Source organism: Toxorhynchites rutilus, chromosome 2 (genome assembly GCF_029784135.1).
Source record: "Toxorhynchites rutilus septentrionalis strain SRP chromosome 2, ASM2978413v1, whole genome shotgun sequence".
Taxonomy (NCBI): Eukaryota; Metazoa; Arthropoda; class Insecta; order Diptera; family Culicidae; genus Toxorhynchites; species Toxorhynchites rutilus.
In genome coordinates, this window is record NC_073745.1 from 253,211,714 (window position 1) to 253,224,035 (window position 12,322).

A 12,322-nucleotide genomic window follows, 5' to 3' on the forward strand; every position below is an offset into this window, starting at 1 on the left:
TAATATTTTGATATGGATTTTATCGGGAAAACAGTAAGGCGACGTGAATGGAATTTACTAAATACTAATGAGTTACCCGGACCATGGTGGACAAAAATCAAAGGATTGAGAATAAATCGTTATTTTTATTATAAAGCTAACATTTTTATCAATAAAAAAAACATAGAATAGCAAAAAAAAATGAAATTTAAATGGTTTTTAAGCGTGATTCAATTATTTTCTTGAACTAGAGGAATATTGACGCGGACTGGGGGTGGGGTATAAGAAATGTCCCCACTTGTCCACGGAGAGGGAGGGAATGTTTAAAATCATGTTTTTTCTGTCTACGTGATATGTGGAGGAAACATGAATGTTTGAAATTATTCAAATGAGAAAATAAATTTCGGGCGGGATGAAGTTCGCCTGTTCTGCTAGTATAATGTGAAATTTACCAAATGTATCAATTAGATAAACATGTGCACGATTAAATCGGTCTCTGATATATCTGCTTCTGGCTGATTGGTTGGTTCTTTGTTTTTAAGAGGCTTTAAACTTTGTAGTTCATTCGCCTCTAATTTTCTGCTTCTGGCCATACTGTTTTCAAGTACCGCCCCTACACATTTAGTAATTAAACGACTTCACCTTGTATCATGGAGCATATTGTTTTTTTTTGCTGAGGTGATTTATTACCCACCTTTTTAGTATTGTATCTTGCTGTATTGTAGACTTTGAAATTTGTTTTCATTCTGAAGATTGTATTTACACAATAACACAGTTTTATCATATTATCGATCAGAAACAACATTGCAAATATGCCTCTAACAGCAGAACAGGCTATGCTACAAGTGCAGGTATCTGTGCCACAATAAGAGTTAAATACGATGCTTGCTAAATAATGTATTCTAGGACCGACTCCGTTCGCTAAAATCTCTGATATGTGACATTGAGGCGGAACGCCGAAGAAATGAACCGAATATCGCCAATACGATTCGGCTGGCGAAAATGTCTTCGGACGATAAATCGTCTTCGTTGAATCATAAGCTGAAGACTTTATACAAAATCAGTATCCAGGACGCCATTCAAGAGGAAAACATGATTCGCCAGGCTTTGGCAAAGATCCAGGATATCCGAAACATCCGCAATGAACGGAGAATTCAAGCAAGAAATGCTGGCAATAAGGAAACTATTAGAAGAGGTGCCTTGATGAAGATGCTACAGATTTCGGCCCAGACATTACCACTATTTGTGAGCAAGCCCGGGGAGAAAATACCTCCGTTATGTGGAAGTATTCCCGCTGACAACAACTATGTCGCCAAACCGGGTGATATGGTTGCTGCTCTGGTCAAAGGCCTGGAGGATGAAGAGAACTGGATTCTGGCGGAAGTAGTTCAGTACATTTCATCAGCTAATAAGTATGAAGTCGATGATATAGACGAAGAGCAAAAGGATCGACACATTCTGAGCAAACGCCGTATTGTACCTCTGCCATTAATGAGAGCGAACCCTGAAACCGACGGTCAAGCGCTGTTTCCCAAGGGAACTACCGTTATGGCTTTGTATCCCCAAACTACTTGCTTCTACAAAGCAGTAATAAATCAACTCCCACAAACGGCAAACGAGGAATATGAGGTTCTTTTCGAAGATCCCACTTATGCGGATGGTTACTCTCCACCACTATTCGTTGCTCAGCGATATGTCATTGCCATCAAGCAAAGCAAAAAAATCAGTGGAAGCTCCTGACAGACCTCTCAGCAATCGAACACTGCTACAGGCATTATCAGTGTAACTTCAAGCGCAACAGGAGGATCGACAAGCGGTTTTGTAGCTGGAAATTCTACGAATGCTATTGGCTGCAACAATGGCAACTTACCAGCCACAAACGCATTGATACAGACGAAAGAGGAAAATTTGATGGAATCATTCCTGTTGGATGATTTGTGAATTGATAAATAGATTTTGCAATGTGAGGTTTCACTTTTATTGAATCTTGTATCACTTTGTAAATTTGACATGACTAATCCTAATAAAGGGCCCTATTATAGAAATCGAATCGAGGATTCGATACAATCACTATCACTATCACACCGAGTAAAATCTGGAATTATAGAAATCGAGGAAAACTGCTCGATTCGTTAGCAAGCTCGAATGTCAGCGGTTGTGATGAAATATTTTGAAACAAGCTTGAAATGTTTCACGAAGCACTATAGAAAGGATGCCAAATCTTTTTTTGAGGCATCTGCTATGAAAATGTATTTCCAAAAGTGTTAATATGGTTATGTTTTGGAGAAAACGGATATTTCCTCAATTCCCTCAAAATATAATTATTAGAAAATGAATCTTTTCATTTATTTTCACAACTGCAATCTATGGAATTCCGTAAGTAGTCACACATAAATTCCACTTTTTTAAGTAAAACACTTTTGATGTAATTCTCTTTTAGCGACGGTTTCTTGTTGTAGCGGCGTCAATAGCTTTATTGTATTGGGCCACCACCTTTGGCCCTGAATTCTCGCTTGTTGTGTGCTAGTGTTTATTTACTTTCCACCTCATGTCAATCCAAATCTGTATTTAAAAAAAATCATTATTGTTTTGCAAGACATTTCAGCTTTAGCATATGGTATAGAAAGTTTGGTATAGTATAGCAATAAAAAAGAAACTGCTGACAAAAGTAACACGTACTAACATACGCTAGCAGGAATAAGACATTTTTAGGTAGGAAATTCGTTTGATAGTAATTCAAATAATGTGATAAAATTTACTTATGAAGTTGTATGTATCGTAGAAGAAACACTTACTTTCTGGCATTCTGAACCAATCTTTTTTTGAACTGCCTCCACAAATACCTCGAGCAATGTTAACATTCGCTTCCATTGGTTCAACGAGTCGTTCAAACAGGTGGTGATTTGTCTGTCCACTCGTTTTCAGCCACTGAAATATGTGCTGGAAGTAAGTTCTGCATTGTAAATTATAACAAAATTAATATGAATAATGTTGGATTGAACACTTACCTTGTATAGACTATTCTGGCAGCACCGTAAAACAAATACTGATCAAAACAAACCAACATGTGTTGAAAATTGCATATATTCAAGCGTTTCTGAAATATTTCCTAAAGGAAAATATCAGGGACGCAAACCAAAACAAAATAATTCTCTGAAGATATGCAACAAGTGAACCAAACAACTCGAAAAGTTCTGACACTTGCATCGATAGCTATCACTCGCTCGGTGCTATCGAATTGCTCGATTTCTATAATAGTAAAATAGGTCTAATGGCGGGTTTACATAGGGGAGATCTATAGCTATAGATGGATTTATTCACGTGAAAATAGGTGTAAACGGGTGAGAATAAATATGATACACTTATTCGAGGTATATATATTATTTTTTTCCAAAATATATATTTTTATCAAGGCTTATATGGCGTTAGCCTCACGGGGCCGGGAGTTCAATACTTTGACAATTTTTCTCATTATCTATGTTAGTAATATGTAACCGATTACTCGCGGTTGGCTCGAGGTTAGTATTACAAGTGTTTTCGTAATTCGGATGTTGCTGTCTCCAATGCTCTGTACGTGTGCCCGACACGGGATACTTCCTATTGGGATGCAGCTGACCTTTAATCAGCAACGCCCCCCTAGTCTGTACCTCATATTTAGCGTGGTGCGTCTTTCTCGACTCGAGGAATCCAGGATAGAATGGTCACTAACCGGCGCAATCATCAGTTCATGTAGATTTGTCATGAGCGGTACAACCTTCTCTTGTTGAATGATCAGTGGACTGCACAACCTTTGGCCCGTGTATCTGTAAAGAGTGTGTGTATGTATTGCCGCGACTAAGTAAAAGTTTATCGATCGGATAGGAGGGATATGAAACGGGGACACAACGAAGGAAACATCATTAAACGTTGACATCGGCGTTTCTGAGGAACAGGTATAGATGAAGCAGAAGATCAGGATCACGGCTACCTAAGATATCCCGGACGGGGATCTCCGATTGTCTGCCTTGTGCTCTCAGTGCTCTAGAGAGCTGAGAGCGAGCAGTATGGAACCGGATACACGACCAGACAACATGCTCGATGTCGTGGTAGCCATCGCCACAATCACAAAGATTGTTTGCTGCGAGCCCAATGCGATAGAGATGCGCGTTTAGGTTGTAGTGATTGGACATAAGCCGAGATATCACGCGAATGAAATCACGACCTACATTCAATCCCTCGAACCATGCACTCGTCGAGACCTTAGGGATAATCGTATGTAACCAACGACCGAACTCATCTCTACTCCACATGCGCTGCCAACTTACGAGCGTGTACTGACGAGGAACGTGGAAAAATTCATTATAAGCAATTTGCCTTTTAAAAAGTGTGCCTTCTAAAGCGCCCACCTTAGCTAGCGAGTCCGCTTTCTCATTCCCCGGAATCGAACAATGAGAGGGAACCCATGCTAAGGTAATCTTGAATAATTTTTCGACCGAAACACTCAATAGTTGTCTTATTCTAGTTAGGAAATAAGATGAGCGTTTATCAACCTTCATTGAGCGGATTGCCTCTATTGAGCTGAGACTGTCTGAAAAAATAAAATAGTGGTCGATGGGCAATGTTTCAATGATCCCCAGTGCGTAGTATATCGCACCCAGTTCAGCGACATACACGGAACAAGGATCTTTGAGTTTGAAAGAGGCACTGGAATTTTCATTGAAGATGCCGAAGCCAGTGGACCCGTTTATGAATGAACCGTCAGTAAAGAACATTTTATCAGATCTAACTTTCCCATATTCTGCCGAAAATATCGGCGGAATATAATCGGAGCGTAGATGATCTGGGATTCCATGGATTTTTTGTCGCATGGACAGATCAAAAATGACAGAGGAATTGCAAAAGTATGGGAAGCAAACTTGGTTGGAGATGCCTGGTGAAGGGTGCACGTCGTGGGTAAGGTACTCATGGTATAAAGACATAAAACTTCTGAGGAATCAATTGGAGTAGATTTTCGAAGTTATCAATCACCAATGGATTCATGATCTTGCAACGGATGAGAAATCTGTAGGATAATTCTGTGAACCGAAGAGTAAGCGGGGGTACTCCTGCCAAAACTTCGAGACTCATCGTATGTGTCGAATGCAAACACCCCATGGCTATACGCAGGCAACGATATTGTATTCTCTCCAGCTTGAGAATATATTCTAACACTGATAATATCGTTGTTTTGTATAACTAAATGAGGTCTCCTGGATGGGCACCCCACCATGTTCCGGTTATTGTTTGGAGAAAATTGATTCTTTGCTGGCATTTCTGTTTCAAATACGCAATGTGTATTCCCCAGGTACATTTAGAGTCAAAATATACTCCAAGGTATTTGAAAAACATCGAGTGCTTGATCGTTTTGCCGGATAGGTGAAGCTGGAATTGGGCGGGTTCGTGCTTCCTAGAAAAAACGACCATTTCAGTTTTCTCCGTAGAGAATTAGATACCCAGCTTGAGGGCCCATTTGAACAGATTGTTCAGGGTATCTTGCAACGACATTTGCAGAACGACGGGATTAGTACCCGTGATGGAAATAACTCCATCGTCTGCAAGTTGTCTCAGCGTGCAGTCTCTAGTTAGACAATCATCTATATCATTGACGTACAAACTGTACCAGAGGGGGCTTAGGCAGGAGCCTTGTGGTAGGCCCATAGAACTGTATCGAGAAGATTTCAAGCTGCCATGATTGAAAAACATGTGCTTTTCTGACAGTAAATTGTACAGGAAATTATTCAGAATTGGTGAAAGTCGATTATGAAGTTTCTCTGAGAGAATTTCCATGGAAACTGAATCAAATGTCCCTTTGATATCGAGGAAAACGGAAGCCATTTGTTCTTTGCGAGCAAATGCGATTTGGATTTCAGAAGATAGCAGCGCCAGACAATCGTTCGTCCCTTTACCTCGGCGGAAGCCAAACTGCGTATTTGACAGCAAATTGTTCGCTTCAACCCACTTGTCCAAACGAAGTAGAATAATTTTCTCTAACAATTTACGAATACAGGATAACATTGCAATCGGCCTATACGAGTTGTGATCGCAAGCCGGCTTGTTGGGTTTTCGTATGGCTATCACTCTCACTTGCCTCCAGTCATGTGGGACAATATTCAGCTCCAGAAACTTGTTGAACAAGTTCAGCAAACGCTGTTTCGCCAAGTCGGGAAGATTCTTCAACAAGTTGAATTTAATCTTGTCCGACCCAGGAGCTGAATTGTTACATGAGAGGAGGGCAATTGAGAATTCTACCATCGAAAAATTTTCATAGTCGCATTGGAGCGGAATGTCGCGTACGACGCTTTGTGCAGGAACGGAATCGGGACAAACCTTTCTTGCAAATTTGAAAATCCAACGGTCAGAGTATTCCTCACTTTCATTTGTATGGTTACGCATACGCATGTAGCTACGCATTCTCCTAGCCGTATTCCAAAGAGTGCTCATAGCGGTCTACCTTGACAAACCATTGACGAACTTTCGCCAATATCCACGCTTTTGACGTAGGACTACGTCTAACCGGAAGATATAGGGGGTGAAATGGAAATCTAGGCACTGAACAAGTAGGAGAAAATGCAAGATTTGGAACGCTTATAACTCGAGCATTTCTCAATAGATCGCAAAGGTTTTTGCATCAATTGATAGGAAATATATCCACGCATCTATCATAACGAATAACATTTCATTTTTCTTGAGATAAATAATTGAATAATTGTGAAATATCAAGCATTGTCAAAATGCACTATGTGCCCATTTTTTATTGGTCCATTTTGTGCTCCTCAAATCGTACCGACCAAAACGGGCAACCAGAGCAGCAGCGAAATAGAATGAAGCACGATTGGAAAGGAAAAAGAAAAAAATGAACGAAACATTGGTCGCAGTCTCACACATGCGTAATTCTCGAGCCAGCCAGTCAGCTTAAAAATCCCCGCTCCGCTGCCGTAACGATCATTCTCATTCAAACCGTACACCACATCGGTTCGTATCATAACACATCAACAAACCAACCCAATCAGCCATGTCTGGACATGGTAAAGGAGGAAAAGTGAAGGGAAAGGCAAAATCCCACTCGAACCGTGTTGATCTGGAGTTCCCCGCAAGGGTAGCTAGGCCGAGCGCGTTAGTACCAGTGCACCAGTCCACCTAGCCGGCGTTATATAGTTTCGGCCGCCGTAGTGATCGAGTTAGCTGGCAAAGCTGCTCGCGACGATAATAAAACCCGCATTCGGAACAGAACACATTCGGTTCGGTGGACATCAAGACAACAGGCAGTTGCAGCGAGTGGCGAGTGGCAAACGCAATCGCAAAACGGCATCAGGAAGAAAAAAGTTTGTTCTTTATACAAACTGCTTTGGTGGCAAATCCAGAACAAGGCGGCATCGAGGGCGTTCGAAATGGTTTTTTCAAAACCACAAGTACTAAGTTTTCTAAATTGGAACCATTTCATAAAACAAGGTGCTTTTCAGGGCCATTAAACCTTCCAAAAAACAGGAAGTGGGTTATATCTATGGTATAACCGCAAGGGTGACGTAGGACTAGCGTTGATTTAGAGATCATTTGTTTGAAGTTGAATCTAAATCCATCCTGAATGAATGGATAAATAAATATTTGGGTGACTTCAAAAACGAGAGCGTTACGTTGGAGGCTCAAGGTTTTTCATGTTATGCATCCAATATTGGATACGAAAATTTTCTACTGATGGGGAAGAATAATTTTCAGAAGCTTTCCTGTTAATTGCGATTGATTGAAAAATCACAAAACCAAATGTATTTGATTGCAGTGTTATATGGATAGAAAACATTAGAATAAACTATTTCGCTTCAATGTATTTTTCAATTCCCAGGGGAACTGGCAGAGTATTTTTCAGCAACAATTAATTCTTTTCAGATTTTCCTCGATACTCGAAACCCACCAGTGGTTAATACTAACTCGATAACCACCTGTTAGTAGCATTTGATTGAAAAATATTTGGTCGCAGTGTTACACGGATAGAAAACATTAAAATAAATTCTTTCACATGAATGTATTTTTCAATTCCCAGGGGAATTGGCAGATTATTTTTCAGCAATGATTAGTTCTTTCCAGCCCTCCAGTGGTTATTGCTAACTCGATAACCACCTGTTAATAGCACTTGATTGAAAAATATTTGGTCGCTGTGTTATATGGTTAGAAAACATTAAAATAAACTCTTTCGCATGAATGTATTTTTCAATTCCCAGGGAACTGGCAGATTATTTTTCAGCAACGATTAGATCTTTCCGGAATTTTCTCGATGCTGAATGGCATCCAAACGAAAATATTCCTTTCAGTTTGGTCTGTAAAAACCTTTTCTGAACTCTTATCCATCAAATTTGGAGCCCTGAAAAGGGCAGTTGATTTTATGCTAAGCTAATAGCACGCTCTCCTCGGATACAATGGGCCAGCTGGATGTCCTTGGGCATGATGTGACGTGTTTTGCATGGACAGCACACAAATTGTTATTTTCGAATAGGCCTCCTGCAGCATCATAACCGCGGAACTTTGGAAGCGCAAATCGGTTTTGAAGTCCTGAGCAATTCCACGAATCAAATGCTGCAAAGGTAGATGGCAGATCAGCAATTCGGTCGACTTCTGATAGCGACGAATTTCACGCAAAGTTCCCGGTCGATAGCGATGTGGTCACACTCCTCGCGGCTGGTGCACTTATCCGAGCTGCTTTCGTGGTGCCTTACCACCGAAAGACTAACGAGCTGTGTGCTTGGTCCCACACAAACGAGTCCTCACGGTGCGAGAGTAGAGTAAGAAATGAACGAAAGCAAAGGAAGCGTCATTTTATAAACCATAAAAGTATAGAATCTAAACCCCACCCTTATTATTAATTAGTAAGCTTATATAATAAAGAGGGTGGGGTTTACATTCGATACTTTTATGTTTTATAAAATGACACTTCCCTTGCTTTCGTTCATTTCTTACTCTACTCTTGCACCGTGAGGACTCGAGCTCGTTAGTCTTTCGCAGACAGCTCGTTAGTCTTTCGGTGGTAAGGCACTTGAAAGCAGCTCGGATAAGCGCACCAGCAGCAGGATAGGTGAAGAAGCCACATCGCTATCGACCGGGAACTTTGCGTGATTCGTCGCTATCAGAAGTCGACCGAATTGGTGATCCGCAGCTACCTTTGCAGCATTTGGATCGTGGAATTGCTCAGGACTTCAAAACCGACTTGCGCTTCCAAAGTTCCGCAGTTATGACGCTGCAGGAGGCTTATTCGAAGATACGAATTTGTGTGTTATCCATGCAAAACGCGTCACATCATGCCCAAGGACATCCAGCTGGCCCATCGTATCCGAGGAGAGCGTGCTATATTAGCTTAGCATATAATCAACGGCCCTTTTCAGGGCTCCCAATTTGATGGATTAGAGTTCAGAAAAGTTTTTTACAGGCCGAACTGAAAGGAGCATTTAGCGAAAATCGTGGTGTCGATGATAATTCGATACCGATAGGTGCCATGGATATGGATTTCATAATGAAGAATATGAAATACATGACATGATGTAGTGAATATATCCGAAGAAATCACTTTGGTGAAACTGCATTTTAAAATTATTTGTGTACGAATGCCGCAATCGATAGTCGACTCTAACTTGCGCTGGGTAATTTCCTCGGAGGACTCAATTCCTCCTTTGAGCATTAAGAAACTCTTTCTGGTAAAACGAAGTGGTATGAATCACATTATTTGAATGATAGAATGAAGAAGTTTTCTGCCAATTTCCTTCAACCTCCAAACACATCTTTCTCCCGTTTGTCGTTTTCGCGTTCTAATCCTTTCTCACAACACCCATTTCTCGTTTGAGAAATTGTTGAGTAAACATTGTTTGCCAGTGCGCGTAGAGCGGGAATTCCTAAAGATTCATTGCACCTCTAATAAATTGCAGAAAGACGTGGTCTTAGGTTGATCGCACTTGATTGAAAAAATCCAAAACGAAATGTATTTGGCCGCAGCATTATATGAGTAGAAAGCAAATAATCGCTCGAAAATGACTTGATTTTCGCGATGATGTTTCACGTTTTTCATGTTATGCATCCAATATTGGATACGAAAGTTTTCCACTGATGGGAAAAAAAATATTCAGAAGCTTTCCTATTAATTGCGATTGATTGAAAAATCACAAAACCAAATGTATTTGGTTGCAGTGTTATATGGATAGAAAACATTAAAATAAACTCTTTCGCATGAATGTATTTTTCAATTCCCAGGGGAACTGGCAGATTATTTTTCAGCAACGATGATAGCAACGAGAATTCCGCGCGTGTATATGTGTGTGTGGCGGCCGATGTTTCAAGCGGAACCGTGGCATCACTCTCCTCCTGATGGATTCCCTTCTGGCCTTAGGTGCACATACAGGCTCTTGGTGACACCGTTCATTAGCGCTTTCATGATAAACGAAAATAGCTTCACAACACAGCGACAACATGCTCCAATCGCTGTTCAATCATAACTGAGGGGGTTTACGAGCGGCGCTCTCTTATATACCGATTGGTGATTTCAATAGCCTGTTTTGAAAGCAATTTTCAGACTATTGAAACAAGTTTTTGGATGAAAAAGTAACAAGTATATGACGCGTAGACCTTTTATCTTTCGAATGAAGTGTTTATCATACCATTTCGTTCAGTTGTTTAAGAGCTATTAACGCTCAAAATCTCGGTCTCCGGCGTAACGCTTTCATTTTCGAAACTTTGGTTTTACACCCCGGTATAGAAATGAAAGACGTAGTCCTACGTCAAAAGAGTTTAGGAAATACAGTTCAATGCTTTCTAAAACGTTATCCAAAATAATAATAAAACACAAATTGATTTTTTCATCATTTGTTTGCCAGGATCTGATGAGTATGTGAATTTGGCAGTTGTTCTGAGCTTATTGATAGTTGGGGACTTTCCAGATTATTCAATTTTCACCAATTCTTAAATTATTTCCAGATTGAAAGAACAGTAATTTACAATTAGTTCGACATTTAGCTAATTGGACGGACCTGTAATGCGACTTATTTAGTTGGACATTTTTGTAAACATAGAGATCCAAATTATGACCCCACATTGAAAGTCGACACTGTACCACTGTCATCGCAAATGTTCAATTACAGGTTAAAATCGCCTCCAATGCGACACTGAGTGGCGCTTCGGCACGTCGCATTGAATGTAATTTACTGTACAACATGTCACAAATCTTGATGGGAAGAAATTTTCCAACTGTGAAAGCTGTGGCGAGTGGCAACAAATCGCTAAACAGGAAGGTTTAGTCGAACAAGATGGGAATATCGAGTGATAACAAAACAATAAACTCTTTAGATTGAAGATAATTTTGTGATCCTGAAAAGGACCCTTTTTACCCTGCATGTGAATCCAACGAGCGAACAAATCGTAATGAATGTATTTTTTTGCCATCGCTCCCTTTTAACGCTCATTCGTTCGTCTCGTTGGACTCGCCCCTCTGGCTGAGTCTGCCGATTTGTCTCTATCCTGTGAGTGTGTACCGCTAGAGAATAAAACACGCGGACCCCAAAAAAATATCTTATTTTCTTTCAAATCGTAAACCCGTGTGGTTGTACGGCATCGGCATCGTGGACGTAACAAAGGAGGACAAGTTAAGGGAAAGGCAAAGTCTCACTCGAACCGTGCAGGTTTCCAGTTCCCTGTTGGTCGCATTCAATGATTGCTCCGCAAGGGTAACTAGGCCGAACGGATTGGTGCCGGAGCACCAGTATACCTAACAGGGATTATAGAGTTTCGGCCGTCGGAGTGCTCGAGTTGGCTTGCAAAGCCGCTCACGACAATCAGAAAACCCGCATCAAGAACAGAGCAGCTTCGGTTCGGCGCTCATCAAGACAACAATTAGTTTCAGTGAGTGGCAAAGTGTTTCTCCGGCACGTCGCATTAAATGTAATTTACTGAATAACATGTCACAAGCTGGATGGGAAGAAATTTTCCAAATGTGAAAGCTGTGACGAGTGGCAAACGCAATAGCTAAACAGGAAGGTTTAACCGAACAAGTTGGGAATATCGAGTGATAACAAAAACACAACACCAAAGGTTCTTTTCAGAACCATCAACATATTCATAAAGAGTAAACAGTAAACTAATCCATTTTTCAGGTAGGTATTCACGTAGGAAAAGAAAATAAAACAATATATTTAAAATATATATTTAACAAAAGCTGTCCCCTTTGTATAGTCCTACGTCACTCCGGTTATGTCCCCGACATTACCCACCCGTCTTTTTTTGCTTTAATCAGACCTTTTAGTTTGGCTTCTAGAGCTTGGTACTTTCGAAACCATTCCACTAGTCCAGTTTTCCGCAA

The 12,322-nt window shown here is 40.6% G+C and overlaps 1 protein-coding gene across 1 annotated transcript; it reads left to right on the forward strand.

The window, feature by feature from the left end:
* Positions 1 to 688: 688 nt before the first annotated feature.
* Positions 689 to 2,052, forward strand: LOC129768260 (SAGA-associated factor 29). Its single transcript, XM_055769773.1, has 2 exons — positions 689 to 830; positions 886 to 2,052. The coding sequence occupies exons 1-2, from the start codon at positions 792 to 794 to the stop codon at positions 1,717 to 1,719; spliced, it is 873 nt and encodes a 290-aa protein (XP_055625748.1). The 5' UTR covers positions 689 to 791; the 3' UTR covers positions 1,720 to 2,052.
* The last annotated feature ends 10,270 nt before the right edge of the window (positions 2,053 to 12,322 follow it).